The sequence below is a fragment of the Dermacentor andersoni genome, chromosome 1, assembly GCF_023375885.2.
Source record: "Dermacentor andersoni chromosome 1, qqDerAnde1_hic_scaffold, whole genome shotgun sequence".
Lineage (NCBI taxonomy): Eukaryota > Metazoa > Arthropoda > Arachnida > Ixodida > Ixodidae > Dermacentor > Dermacentor andersoni.
The window spans coordinates 252,822,095-252,837,667 of NC_092814.1; the positions used below are offsets into that span (position 1 = coordinate 252,822,095).

General features: G+C 43.4%; 1 protein-coding gene across 2 annotated transcripts in view; it reads left to right on the top strand.

Annotated features, from left to right (window-relative positions):
- The window catches only part of LOC126548104 (MAM and LDL-receptor class A domain-containing protein 1-like), a 272,165-nt gene that overhangs the window by 121,487 nt on the left and 135,105 nt on the right, over nt 1–15,573 (top strand). For both annotated transcript variants that reach the window (XM_055063643.2, XM_050196214.2), the window contains exons 34-43: nt 53–106; nt 1,707–1,787; nt 4,557–4,759; nt 5,069–5,159; nt 7,019–7,276; nt 7,433–7,564; nt 8,110–8,255; nt 9,916–10,000; nt 12,913–13,032; nt 15,002–15,151. In XM_055063643.2, the coding sequence (XP_054919618.2) occupies nt 53–106; nt 1,707–1,787; nt 4,557–4,759; nt 5,069–5,159; nt 7,019–7,276; nt 7,433–7,564; nt 8,110–8,255; nt 9,916–10,000; nt 12,913–13,032; nt 15,002–15,151 (1,320 nt within the window). The remainder of the gene's footprint in view (nt 1–52; nt 107–1,706; nt 1,788–4,556; nt 4,760–5,068; nt 5,160–7,018; nt 7,277–7,432; nt 7,565–8,109; nt 8,256–9,915; nt 10,001–12,912; nt 13,033–15,001; nt 15,152–15,573) is intronic.

The following is a 15,573-nucleotide window of genomic DNA, read 5'->3' on the forward strand; positions in this document are numbered from 1 at the left end:
ATGCACGAAAAACACATTGTTTTAATGCCTATGCTCGTAACGCGCCTTTCAGATTTCTGCACTTTCGAGAGTCCTACGTGTCTACACTGGAGAAACTCAGACGAAAGTAAGCACAATATCTCCTCTGTCTAGTTGCACTTTGGCGTTGTTCTTTATTGTTATCCTCAGGGAAGAGCTCTGGCGCTTCAGTGAATGCAGCCATACATATTGGCAACATACGAAACGAGAGCGCTGATGTTATTGCATATTTAGTGCCCTTTGGTGACAGATTCTGGTGAAAGAAACAGCCAGGAATTATATATTGAATATCTTTGTTTCAAAACAGGGCCCTAAAAATTATTTATTGAAAAAAAAATTTAGAATGTGTTAACCCCACTACCAAGAAAAACTTCATTGCAGAGCTTTAAAACTCTAAGGTTAGCTGAGAAAAATGTATTATTTGCACTAAAACAGTGTGGTAATATCACTTCGATGAAGGCCCGTATAACGTATATCCAGACTTATGCGCGGTGACGCCGAACATGTGCTTGTAAGTTTTTGTATGGACGAGGCCTGCTTGTCCTCGGTAGGAGCGGTGCAAACTTCAGTGATTAGCCTGGGTCATCTTAGGTAGGAAAAGTGTTAAGCAGAATACATTTTGTAGGCTTCTTGACGTCAAACCATGGGACCGTTACTAATTCTACATGGCTCTAAAGAAAAACATGAATGTGCATGAGTGATATTGATAGTACGCGACGTTGTACATGATTATGGGCTACATTAAGCTATACACTAAAGAAAGGTAAAACAAGAAGGCTGATTTATTGCGTTTTGGCTCCACAAATTCACAATGGTCAGCTAAATTTGCAAGGGATAAAGTATAGGGTCACCGGAACCGTAAGAACAACGCTCACAAGGTTAATAAATATCGTTCAAAATACATGGCGAATTAGTAAACAAAAAATACAATATAATGAATTGCACGACGCTACGCTAACGTCAGGTAGTTTGTCTGGAAGGCTTGTATTCAGAGAGAGAGAGAGAGAGAGAGAAAATTATAAATGAAGGGTAGGGAGGTTAACCAGGATGTGTGAAGCAATGTCCATGTATAGGCATCGATGGTGGAAATAATGATGAACTTTTTGAATAAGTAAAGAAAGCAGCCCTGAGTGCTGCGTTTGTAAACTTACTCATAAGGGTGCCGGTTAATTTTTCCAGCATGTCCTTTTTCCGAATACAACGAAATGTTACAATAATTTGCACGAGTTTGCATATTTAATGCTTCGCCGCGTAAATTTAAGAGCGATACTGCTAAATTTCCGAAACATTAAAGTCCCACAAACATGCTGGTCATTCTTGCCGCCGCTATGGTAGGCAAGGAAATGCAAGGATTACCAAGAAAATCGTCTGTATGAATGTTGTTTTCAACCTCTGAAAAATTCACAGTGCTGCTTAGTAAGCCATGTGTTATTTTAGCCTATAGCTAGGGCTGGATAGGAGAATGTTTCCACACCACTCTCATTTTGTTTAGAATTGGTAGACCCTTCAGTTTGACTCGAAAGATATTCCGCTTGAGCTAATGCTGGTATCAGCAGTTTAAGTGGGGCATGATAGAAACGGAAGGAAATCAAATGGTCATTGTGGCCTGTAAGTCCAACTTTGAAACAGCCACGGAAGACGTAAAAGTGACCTTGTGTTCCTTGACAGTCACTTCTTTCCTCTCGCAGATAACGCGACGAGACGCTGGTCGCTGCAGCGAGCCGGTCTATCGCCTGTCACCCGAGACCACACTTTAAACTCGGACGAAGGTGTGTTGTTTATTGTTTTTTTGAGCATTTCTTTAACGTATTATATGGTGCAAGCCAACGTTCTAAATTGCCCTGCACAAACTACAAGTGGACGGAGAAAAAGGAGACATACTAGAAAAAAAAAAAGGCGACTAAACAGCGGTCGACATTGAAGAAGAACAAGGACCTTTGGGGCGCCTTAATGTACCATGTGGTTTGTCTAGACTGAACTACCTCCGGGTTCGGTCCACATTTTTAGATTGCACTATCTGTGGAATCGGCACATCTGGCTTTAATTTCGGCCTTTTTGCGTCAATTACGCATTATTATTGCTCCGTACATAGCTCTACGATAACTTGGTGTCTTTTTCGTTCGAAGCTTTGTTTGGGCGCCTTTTTCGTTGCCCTATGTGCACTATAGAAGGCCTCAAATGGTTTAATTTGACGAGACTAAAATGGCCAGGTATCCAGATCCCACGAAACCCAAGTAAATATGAAGTCTGAAGAAGACTTTATCTTCGAAAACTTTTATATCTGGGCTTGCTTCTTTTTCTTCTGGGAACCAATTCTCGCCCGCTCCTGTACAAAACAGCGTGAGGGAAGATTCGCAGCACAACATAGCTTTTAAAAACGTTTTTGATCCAAAGTATCGCTTTATAAATGTGTCATAGCCCCTTTTATTGTTTCGTCTATACTCAAGGTGAACAAGAAAGAGCAGCGGAGCGCCCAGAAAAATTCGGTGGCCTGCTAGATACACGCAGGATCTTTAGAGGAAACAGAAAGAACCGCTAGCGGTCATGTTTATGTGTTGTGAATAAATTCACAGCGTGCTCGTTGAACTATTGCATTAAACCTTCCCAGAAATCCTTTCTATTGTAATATAATTACTTTATAGTATTTAATTTAGTTTACTCCAGCAACATTCGGTACATGATCAGAGATGTAAGGCGATTATGTTTGCAAATCAATTTTTAGAATTGCGTATGGAGATTTCTTCCTTGTTATTGTGCTTGCGGCGCGATAAATGTTTGGCGTTGCAGGGGCATAGCACAAACGTTAGCGCAGTTGAACATGTCACCAAGTTCTCTTACACGCCCGCAAAAATATCTACGAGAGTGCTAAGTGATATTTGCCGCCTCTTGCTTTTCTCTACACTTTGACACACTTGTAATTGTTTTTATAGTGGGCCGCTAAATGTTTTAAATAAATGTGGCAAACTAAGAATATTTCAACAATCTACGTGTTTTATGTAGGATCCGCGATGCTTTTGTTATTTTCGTGACACCTGACACGTATAGTTCCAAGCTGCTCACTTCTCATTACTGTTTGGATTGTCTCCAACGTTGTCCTGTGCGTTTCTGTTTCTTGTGTTCGTGTCTCTTCTTGCTGAAATCCCCTACAGTGTCATCATGCCCCAACTGGCCCAACAAACCGCACTACTACTTAAGTTGGGGCTGCCGAAAACGCGGTGTCTACAAATGTTTATTTCCCTCGCAGCTGGTAAGCTCCCCTGAAGAATGCCCCGCAATATAGGGGGATACAGTTCAAGAAATTGGGATAAGACAATGTAAGGTCTCGTGTAAAAACCTTTGATATGTCGTCGTCGGGTTACTTGGCAAGGGAACAACATCAAGATTTTAAGAACTACTCGACTGAGGAATCGGTCATCTTCTTAAAGCTGATGCCATCGATAGGACGGTGATATAGTTTCTGCTAGATGCTCTGGTTTTACAGCGGTAGTTGTTAAAGGTTTTCTAAGCTCCTGACGTGACCGTACCTCCATCCGCGGGTGGCGCCATAAAGCTACCTTACCAAACCTGCCTAGTTGCTCCAGGTTTATGCCTCAATATTGACTAAATGTTCTTCCAGTAGTTGGTACGGTCGTAAAATATTAAAGGCAGTGATAGAAAATACAAACGTGACGATATTTTCAATATCTCGCCAACATATACAGTAAAGCTGGGTTATATATTCGATATTGTAAGTTCGTCATAGTAAATATGATTCTAAAGGAGCACCAACGGGTGGCTCCAACGTCACGAGACCTAAATGACATTTTAAATAGAAGCCAATGCAGCTTTCCCTTTTGTAAACAATGCAACCATTCCACAGTGAATTAGGAAAGAAGCCCAACTACACCCTTAATTATGGTAGAAAAAATAGCGCTATAAACACAGACAGAAAGAAGAACGCAGGACGAGCGCTGACTGCCAACGATTGCTTTACTCTGAATACACACATATACAGCTTGAAACGGGAGTGGAGTGGGGGAGGGAAACAAAAGAGGGGGGGTGGAGTTTAACATGCCATGCGACATAACATGCAACAAGGCATGTTACCCCCTCGCCCCCTTCCCTTTTGTTTCCCCTATATATATGTGTGCATTCAGAGTAAAGCAATCGTTGGCAGTCAGCCAACGGAGATTTATTGGGGTTCGTAGCGACCGCCGGTTCTAGGATGCACCGAGCAGTTCCTGAGCTCGAGCTTATTTACACGTTTCCCAATAATTGTTGGTCGCCTAATATGACAGAGCCGCCGACAGTGCGTTTTTCGTGTGGCTGTGAACACTGTTGGGTCAGCCAATCTGTTGCCCAGTGTAAACACTGGGCAGCAAGTTAATGTAAAGAAGCTGCTAAATTCCTATTTCAAATGCAGCGCATGGGCTCGACATATTATCTCGCACCATCTGCTGCCTTGCGCAAGCGGCAAAAGGGACGGGGTGCGTGGGTGTTCTGAGAACTAGGCTCGCTACCTAGGAAGTAATGACATTTTTTTAAACATTCACTTATAGGTCACTATCTGCTATTCAAGGAGGATGACCCAGGGCAGCAGGCCGCTCTTGTGTTGACGGATCGGCGGTACCGCTGTGCTACCCTGTGGCATTACATATCGAAAGAGCCAAACAACTTGACAGTCATAGTCGGCGGAGTTCCTCTTGCAACAAGTACCAGTGGTGAATGGAAGCTGGCCGTTTTTTCAGTCGACCCAATAAATGTGAGTGTTCTAACTTGATCTCTCACTTTGTGTTGGTAAACGGCATTTGTAGACCACACTGCATAAGAACGCCTCATTTGCACAATGCGTAGATCTTAACCTTGGTGCTTTTAAGTGGCGTACGGCGGTTGAAAAATACACGTGGTAAACCTATTTAAGCTTTGAAAGCCTCGAAATCCAAGTGATTGTTCTTCTTAGTGTTTCCTAATATTTTCAGTCGTTCGTTTAGTTCATTGCACGTTCGTTTGGTACGCTCCATGGCGCTTCTATATTTTATTATACCCCCCCCCCTTTTTTTTGTTTTTGCAGACGGCAATATCAGCCATTTCTGGTGGTAGCCCTGATGCCTTCGCGGCTATCGACGACTTGAAGCTTCTACAATACCCCTGCTACACTACACGTAAGCATCATATAGAAGGCAAAATATTGGATAGCTATACAGAACACAAATTACGAACTTCGAGCTATATGAAACTATATAAACTCCTTCATATGTGCAGTGCTCCTTCATATGTGGGTGTAGACGAGTCGTATGTAAAAATACTGAAAGATATCTATAGCGGCTCCACAGCCACCGTAGTCCTCCATAAAGAAAGCAACAAAATCCTAATAAAGAAAGGCGTCAGGCAGGGAGATACAATATCTCCAATGCTATTCACAGCGTGTTTACAGGAGGTATTAAGAGACCTGGATTGGGAAGAATTGGGGATAAGAGTTAATGGAGAATACCTTAGTAACTTGCGATTCGCTGATGATATTGCCTTGCTTAGTAACTCAGGGGACCAACTGCAATGCATGCTCACTGACCTGGAGAGGCAAAGCCGAAGGGTGGGTTTAAAAATTAATCTGCAGAAAACTAAAGTAATGTTTAACAGTCTCGGAAGAGAACAGCAGTTTACAATAGGTAGTGAGGCACTGGAAGTGGTAAGGGAATACATCTACTAAGGAGAGGTAGTGACTGCGGGTCCGGATCATGAGACTGAAATTATCAGAAGAATAAGAATGCGCTGGGGTGCGTTTGGCAGGCATTCTCAGATCATGAACAGCAGGTTGCCATTATCCCTCAAGAGAAAAGTTTATAACAGCTGTGTCTTACCAGTACTCACGTACGGGGCAGAAACCTGGAGGCTTACGAAAAGGGTTCTACTCAAATTGAGGACGACGCAACGAGCTATGGAAAGAAGAATGATAGGTGTAACGTTAAGGGATAAGAGAAGAGCAGATTGGGTGAGGGAACAAACGCGAGTTAATGATATCTTAGTTGAAATCAAGAAAAAAAAATGGGCATGGGCAGGACACGTAATGAGGAGGGAAGATAACCGATGGTCATTAAGAGTTACAGAATGGATTCCAAGGGAAGGGAAGCGTAGCAGAGGGCGGCAGAAAGTTAGGTGGGCGGACGAGATTAAGAAGTTTGCAGGGACAACATGGCCACAATTAGTACATGACCGGGGTGGTTGGAGAAGTATGGGAGAGGCCTTTGCCCTGCAGTGGGCATAACCAGGCTGATGATGATGATGATTATGTGCAGTGCTGCTAGTACCACGAAAATTCGGCATGTACGCATCATGCAACTTAGCATGGTTTTACTTAAAACTTGTTTGCGTTATCTTAATTTAAGCTCGTCTTTTAATGACTATATTTCACCAACTAGTCCAACAAAATGTCCTCCTACGATATGCTTAAAGGTTTGCTTGTAGCATCAGTATATGACAAGATGCACTTCCAGGTAGGCAGAAGGCCGACCGTACATGGTTTGTATGTGTTGCCATTTAGAACTGAGGGCCAACAACGTGGTAGCTTTTAGGTGCTAATACGAAACTAACAGTATTCTGGTGCCAGAAGTCTGGATTTGGCAGAGACCAACGGGTAACCAAAGGAGAGACAGCGCCTGGCAGAAAGAAATATGCACTTATATAACAGAGCTGCGAAATCAAGGGTGTCTGAGTGTAAACACGTAATGTTTCTTTTCCTTTGCAAGAACAGGAGCTTCGTATACACTGCTGCTGAATCAATTGAATTAGCGAGATTAAATAAAATAAACATATGATGAATAAACGAGTAGAGTAAAAAGAAAATGTTTGATTACACTTCCCTGCGAGTTTTGATACCACGACATGATGCTGTGATGTAATCTATTCACTTGAAACTCATATCCCATATGACGCAACGCATAGCTTCGCTGCAATGCCTGGTAGCAAAACCCCTTTTAGGTACCTGACTTGGTATCATAACTAATAATACTGAATGCATCGACAGCCACACCAGTCAAGCCGCCGTTTGTGTGCGCTGAATCTGGAAAAAAGGTCCCTGCCCAAGCACGGTGCAACTTCATCGCGGACTGCTCGGACGGCTCCGATGAGCAGGACTGCGGTTCGTGCTCTTTCGAAAACGGCACCTGCGGATGGTCAGTCGATGGGCCAGATGTGCTCCACCACGATGATTTCTCCTGGAAGAGGCAGAGGGCTGCGGCTGCTCTGGGACCGATGAGAGACCACAGCACAAACTTGCAACGTGGTGAGTGGACGGCGTTGTTTTTCGCGACTGAACGCAAAGTAAACAGAGGAATTTTTAAAGTTGATACTATTTTTTCTCTGTCATCATGTGCAATAAATTGTGTGCGAGGATGCATTGCCCACGGGGTGGGATTAGTTATAGAACAATATGTTGCAGGTCACTATCTCCTCCTGCGAGCGAGTAAACGAATCGAAGGAAAAACGATGGTGGCTGAGGCGTCCAGTCCTACACTGCACAACACGGGTCACCTGTGTGTCGTCAAATTTTGGTTCTACTACCGGGCTCCAAGTAAGTTTACAGCATGATGTCTCATGTGTGTCGAGCGTGCATGAAGCTGCATTACTCGTTTTTCTATGGACACTCACTTGCATAGCCAGCAGCACCATCGTCTTTCAAAAACAGCGTTGACTAAGACTCGTTATTCTGAGAAACGGGCGCAGAGGGGGAAATTATCGCCATTTTCGTTTTTTTATTCGCCTTGATCTTGGCGGCTGAATCTCGGAACGTATTTTCTCTGCTTACAGTCTATGTTTTCTACTGAAATGTGGAAACAAAACAGAGCAAAAGTTACTCCAGAATAGGCGTCCTTAATTCTAGATAAAATCTTATTAGATAAAATACGATTATATCCTTTGCTGGGCAAGGTGAAGAGCAGTACATCAATCTTATACACGTTGGTTTCATTGTTGTTCGTGCGAGCCTAGTTACCGATACCAGGCCCAGTCTGTATAATGGCACATAACGAAGCACTGTGTAAGACAGGCTGGGCTTGGTGGGATATAGGCTAAGAGTGGGCCTGAACATGATAAGGTTATATTTTCTGGTCGTTTCAGATAATACGCATAAGCTTCTGATGGAGCTGCACGTTAACGGGTTTCAAATTGTGGTCTGGGATTCTCCGGAACTTGCTGAAAACCCACGACAAGGAAAGTGGAACGAAGGCCAATTTCTGCTCGGACGTTACCGCTCAGCAGTGCAGGTAACGGAATACGTCACTGCCTTCAAGGCCGCTTGTATATTGAGTTGAGATAAATCAGCTGCATAGGTATATTGAAGAAGAAATCCTAGAGCACATCATTGCATTTGTTTAGCAACATACAGGTGAGTCCTGGCTGTTATCACTGAAACGTGGCTGCATGCTTAAGTGCTCTGGGACGAAGTTTCTGCCGCTTGTTATACAGCATTCCGCGGAGGCGGCTTGTCGAAAAGCCGATGTGTTGAAATGAAAGTGACAGAACTTGACCTTATTTGGCACGTCCTTGCGACGCAAAAATGATACCCGTAGCGATTCACTTGTTATCAGTGTTATTGCTTGTCGGCGCATGTTTAGCGAAAGGTAAAGCGACAACGCAAAGCTTTCTGCCCCATTGTGCAGCTAGGACTATTATTTTTTATAATCTCTTACAGTCTGGGATGAGCTTCGAACTTTAGTTACCAGTTCGGGTGACAGGAGGGTTCTGCTAGTGTTTCTTTTTCCATCGGTTTGCTTTACACTATACAAAACCAACTTGCCTCCGTATTTTTTACTTGCTTTATTTTATGTCTTTACCTTTCGCTGCTTCCATTTTCTGCCTTGACATTCACACTGAATGCGGATAACATTAACTAACTAACTAACTAACTAACTAACTAACTAACTAACTAACTAACTAACTAACTAACTAACTAACTAACTAACTAACTAACTAACTAACTAACTAACTAACTAACTAACTAACTAACTAACTAACTAACTAACTAACTAACTAACTAACTAACTAACTAACTAACTAACTAACTAACTAACTAACTAACTAACTAACTAACTAACTAACTAACTAACTAACTAACTAGGCAACTAAACAAATAATTAATTGATTAGTTACTTAATAAGGAATTAATTATTTAAGCTAACCGACCAATTATGTATTTATCTAACCAAATAATTAACTAAATAACGCATTCAACATTGAGCTGAAAAAGAGATTGAAGTAAATCCTTGCTTAAATAATCGATTAACTGTTTGGTTGACGGCCCAATCAACTATAATTGACTAATTAATGACACAATTATTAATAAATAATTAATTACGAAATACAGTTATACATTTTTAAAGTCATTTGTGCTTCGTAATACTGCTGGTTTGTTTTGCTATCGTGCATTTTCTCATGCTGACTATAGTACAAGGTAGTGGTTCGATGTTACATGTGCATCGCGCACGATGACTTACGATGTATACGGACGCTTTGGTAATGAAGTATCTACGCATTTGCGCTCAATGAATATCAGCCAGTATAACTGAGAAGTGGGGACGACACATGCACTATCTTAATGCACACATGAGTAACTTTAATATACACAACATTAACATAATTGCGTGGTTATGACATGTCGACCAACTTCAACCAACCCAATCTAAAAACAAGTTGATAGAGCTTGTGTTGTTCCCGCGTTTGCTTTTCTTTGTTTTTGAGCACTATATTAATGTGAACTCCCGTTCAAGCTTGCTCGGTTCATTCAAGCACATCAAATAGCTGAAAAGCCGCGAAATATTGGCCAAACGAATCCTTTTAGCTTTTTTTAACCTGCAAGTATTTCAATGTCACGCCAAATTGTGATCTTAGGTTAAGAATAAGCATGATTTTGCGCACAATTCACAGATATTCCTACGAGGCTATGATTCTCCAACTGACGACAGCTACACTGCCATCGACGACATATCTTTCCAAGGCTGCGACATGCCAGGTATGTGAAAGTACTCGACTCCTTTGTAGACATTACGCAACTAGCTTCATAACATGCGTTTTGCCAGAAAAAGTTTACTACCAGGACCACCTTGTATATTTGCTATCTTGCAATGCTGGTGTGCGGCTGGTGGGAACCAACTTCAGATCAGCGGTATAAGTGTCGCACATTTGAATTCAATCGCCCATGGTTTCTGAATTTTCCAGAGTTGTGAATCGCATGTTGCAGATGAGCAAACATTCAGAGCTTTTGAGTAGCTTTATAGCACGTGTGAACAGAGAACTGAGCTAAGGTATAAGGACACGAGAGAGAGAGAGAGAGAGAGAGAGAGAGAGAGAGAGAGAGAGAGAGAGAGAGAGAGAGAGACCGTGCAAAGCGTACTAACAAGACCATGTTTATGCAATAGATTACCGATGTATAGTTACCCAGTCCTATTGACGCTATAGGGTAATCCAAAATTGAGGGTAAATTTGAAGCTTGATATGTACTGCACTGAGAGCGAAGGCTCTTTCGGTGTTAGCGCGGCAGGCGAATGAGCGCTGTCAGAATTCCCGACAGTTGACTGTACATTTGTGTCTGTTGCAGGCCGAAACCAGCGAACATTTATTTTATTTATTAATTGGAGCATTCGTGCGATACGATTTTTACGTGGCGTGGAGATTCCGTTTTGCCACGTTGAGACGTATGGCGCTATAGTGCCTCAGGACATGGTCAGCGCACATCTTCCACGAGTGACAATTCGCACGACTCACCCGCCGTGGTTGCTCAGTGGCTATGGTGTTGGGCTGCTGAGCACGAGGTCGCGGGATCATATCCCGGCCACGGCGGCCGCATTTCGATGGGGGCGAAATGCGAAAACACCCGTGTACTTAGATTTAGGTGCACGTTAAAGAACCCAAGCTGGTCGAAATTTCCAGAGTCCTCCACTACGGCGTGCCTCATCATCAGAAAGGGGTTTTGGCACGCAAAACCCCATAATTTAATTCGCACGACTCATACGAACTCCCTTGATAACTGGATGGAACATTACTACTGCGTCGGAAAGGGCCGTAGAGAAGTGATTAAGTGCTCTGCTGAAAAAAAAAAAAATCTGCACATATATGCAGATCCAACGCACATCTTGATGTCTATGTGAAGCGAACCTTCCATGATGCGGCTGAATGCCATAAATTTGCCCTTTTCGTTTCGTGTCTTCAGCGTAAAGGACACTGGCGCTGTGCGTGTGCTCTCGCGCACTGCTACGCATGCAGCGATCATCTGAAAGAGCTAGTTCGGCGTTGGCACGATAGCAGTGTGCATGTGATTCTGGCCTAACGATTAGACCATCGGGTGGCTGCGCTGTGGGTTGGAAGTTCAATGCTGCCATCGGGCGCATAATTCAGTTTTTCTTTAAAAGTGCGAGCAATTCGGCGAGACAGCAGCAGCAGCAGCACCCCACAGCCAGGGTTAGGACATTCTAGAAGGGTTCGTAAAGCAAGTTTCGCTTTAAGGCGAGAATAAAAGCAAAAGCGGAAGCATTATTCTGCGAACTACGCTCTAATCACGTAGAAAGCAGACTTGTCAAGCAGCCTCTTGTGCAAGATTATTGATTTAATTATTCCCTCTCTAGACGCGAAGGCACTTAGGGTAGCGGGGTCATAATTAATTATAGAAAAAGTAGATCAGGAACCAGAATGCCGGTACAGGCGGGTAAAATATGTATTGGCGAAGGCAGGGGGACTAGGAATATCAGGTGCATACTGTAATTAATTCACTGTAATGACTGCACGAACTTGTGCACGGAAAGAGTAGAAAAAATACTGCTCGGCAGGGGCGGCGTCAAAACTGACAGCATGGTTGGTGGTTGTCGAAGCGAATGACGCTGCTGGTCCTTTATTTATGGGGAGCCACCGTGGGGTTATCGATCAGGTGGAGGTCGTCGCGGCTATTGCAGACTGTGCGACGTGCGTCACGTCAATCTGATAACGGCCGTATCGTCCCGACAGCTACGACGCTCGCCACATGCATACTAGGCGTATTCTGATACAGCGAGCTTGCTTGACGAATCAGTCGAAGCACTGATGGAATGTGCACCTCAACGAGGAGAGGAACATGATTAGAACAAGTGGCATTATTGGCATGTACAACATTCTTCAGCTAAGCAACAGTCACTTCTATTTGCAACGTATACAATATATTGAACAGATGTCACCAACATACTGGTGCTCTTGGTGTAAATAAGGGCTAAAAAGTTGTATTAGGAAGCCCAGTTCCTCTTTTGAGGCTATAGTCGATGGTTGTGGAAACTTAATACGTTCTTGATAATCTATCTCCAAGAAATGAGCTGCTATAATGCCGTTTAAGAACATGCGCAGCTGAACCATTTCGTTGCAGTGTTAAAGGTCGTCTTCATTTTTTTTTTAGTTATCCAACTACCGCTACCGCTTCGCATGCTTCATTTTGAATATTGTTGGCTAAATTTCTGCATACCCCTCGGCTTACTGGTGAGTGGTATAGCGCGGAGGCAAGGTGGGAGGCGTTGGCATGGCATGCAGACTCTCGGTGCTCAGCCTGGAGTTACCTTCTCGTGCGGACCGGGGCCTGTATTCACAAAAACTACTTCGAACTATTCGTAAAAGCACATGCCAGCCAATAGTGAAGTTGGACATACTATTAGCGAAGGCGGCCAGCCAATGGCAAACATCATTTACGAACAAATAGCTTTGTGAATTCGGCTCGTGTTGTTTAGACGAAGTCCATAAGCGTCTGTCAGAGCGCTGCCATATCTAGGCGAGACGCAACGTTTGTTAACCAAAGAGTTTCAGTAATTACCTGCTGTCACTAGCGGACTTCTGTGTACAATAACTAGTATAACATACTGTGCCATTTAAGCTTTCAGTGTACGCAAAATTCATACATATCCCTGCTTGCAGTGCCAACGTCACAACAAAGTCCAGGAATGTTCACATGCAAGAACAGGGTTGCAGTCGTAATGGAGCATCGCTGCGACTATGTCGACCACTGTGGTGACTTAAGTGACGAAGAGGATTGCGGTAAGCTTTATTTCGTTCAAAGTGCCCAATCTTCTTGCATTTATGTTTCTTTCTTTTCTTTTCTTTTTCTTCGCGGGGCTGGAGGCGGGAATTCAATTTGTCTAAAGGTAATAGCCAGGTCTTTATACGTTCAAGTTGATGTTCTTATTTATAAACATTCATCCGAATTTAGCTCAGGCATATCGTATGTAAGCCTGTAAATAAATATAGAAAGAAAGACAATATAAAACTTCTTCCGATACGCTGAAATAATAAAAAAAATGAACTTTGATGGTTCTCTCTGGTACATGGACTCATCTGGGTGTCAGCAGATAGAATTAATATTCCATCTACGGGAAGGGACCGGGCACTTCCTCCGCATAGACGGCGAGCGGCTTGCTATTGCGTGGCGACTACACCGGCAGTGCGAAAGCTGGGCGCCGGCTTGCATTTCCCGCCCACCTTCTTCACTTCACGCCTTCTTTGCCTCCTTCATCCACAGCGCACTGTGCCACTCGCCCCCCCCCCCCCCCCCCCTTCATAAGTTCCTGCAGATTGTTATCGCAGCTCTAGAATTTCCTTCTTAATTCAAGGTGCTGTTGCTATGAAGCAACTAATGCGCACGTACGCACGGCAATATAAACCCGATTTCTCAGGTCATCTGTTGCTGCCACACTGGTAACAAGGAAGTATGTCGAAAATGTTGTTTTATCTTCACTGTAATTGCGGCGTACTATGAGGTCGCTCAGAAGTGCCTCTGCGGGGGCTGATTGGTATGCCATAAGTGTACATTGTATGACTGCGCTGCTAACCTTGCACACACAGGACATTGCGTGCAAGGCCCGTGTCTGTTTCGTGTTTTCGTGTCAGTGTCCCTGTATGTGCCACCTTAGCAATGCAACCATACACCGTACAGTTACGAAACCGCCGTTTCTTATCTTTGAACATACCATTTTACTGCGCACTTGTTCCCCCCCCCCCCCCCCTACCTGTGACTTAATATGCTGCATATACCTTCGCATCCCGAGAAAGAGCGCACAACTTTGTTGTGTGACATTTTGCCCATTTCTCCCATTATTTCTTTTTGATTTTCTTTCTCTTTCACCGCTTCTCTCTCGCTTTCTTTCTCTTCAGAGAAAGTGCGGCGTATTACTTTTTTTAAATGTAACTGTTGCGAATATGTTTTTTTTTATTTTCTCTTCAAAAGTGTAAAAAGTTGGTCTTGTAGGCAGTACATGACTATAGCTACAGAGCGAAGAAAACAAGACGGAGAGAAGTCGAACAGGAGACAGAGAGGCGCTGTGCGCGTCTACTCCTGTCCGTTTTGTCTTCCTGCCTCTATACTACAGTTCTCTTCTCTCAACTTTTTCGTTGAGCTGCGAATATAAGACTGAAGTTTTAAAGGCCGCGTGTGAATGAACAAACTAAGACAATTATTTTCTCAGTCTAATTAGCGAGAGGGCTTGTTTAACTGGTGAGGAGTAACTGAATGATCAATGTCATGACCAGCAAGACGCTTTGCGGGAAAGTACTTGCAATTGCTACAGAACAAACACGTTACGAAGGGCGATGGCTTTTACATTACTGTAGTAACCAAAATACTTGCTTAGGTGGATGCAGAAAACTGGAGTTGATGTAGGGCAAGTAACTTCGATTATGACACTTGTTCGACTTTAACATAACTGACTGTAAATACACAACTGTTTTCCCATTCTTGAACACAACGTTCATTTCATCGTATGTCAGAAATGCTGATAATGTAGCTTATCTAGCAACACTGAAGAAAGCCACTCTTTATTGATATATTCTTCTGTTTGCAACATCACTTTAGAAAATTGAACGCGTGTTCTGGTTAGTCCACATTTATTACGGCCATCACATTTACGTTGTCTTCGCTGTCTTTGTGTATGGTCGTGTCGATGGCTGGTAACACGAAGTCGCGCTTAAAAATGATCGCGGGATGAGTATCCTTGTCACGTTTACTTTCCAGACGAATACAAGTTTAGGTGCAACTTCGATTCGTCGTTCTGCGACTGGGCTCCATTGGAGGCAAGCCAAGGTGGTGGTTGGACAAGAGTAAAACCTTTCCCATACTTGACACGTGGACCAACGCGAGATCACACAAGTGGAGGAAAAGACGGTAACATTACATTCAGCAATATATAGAATACTGGGCAAGTTTTATGCGTTCATGATCGTAGCGCGAAAGCAGGCACTTACAGGTACATACAAAAGAAGGGAGACGACATATGCGCTTGTGTCGTCTGCCTTGTACTGTATAAGTGTCGCCTTTCGCGCTACCATCATAAACATTACATTGTCAGCATCACCGTGTCGTGCAATGCACGGTCGTATGATCAAAAGTTACTCTAAAGAATGACGATGTACGGCATATCCGTAAACACCTTCGTATAGGTCTTGCTTGTGCCACTATGTAACCTAGAGACACTCGCTGGCTGAAAATGCAAGGACGTAAGCCCTTAGGCCATAGAGGGTATATTGTAGGTTCACCTCCTAGTGAAAGAAGCCTTCCATCGACAGTTCATGAAACGTGTAGTGATT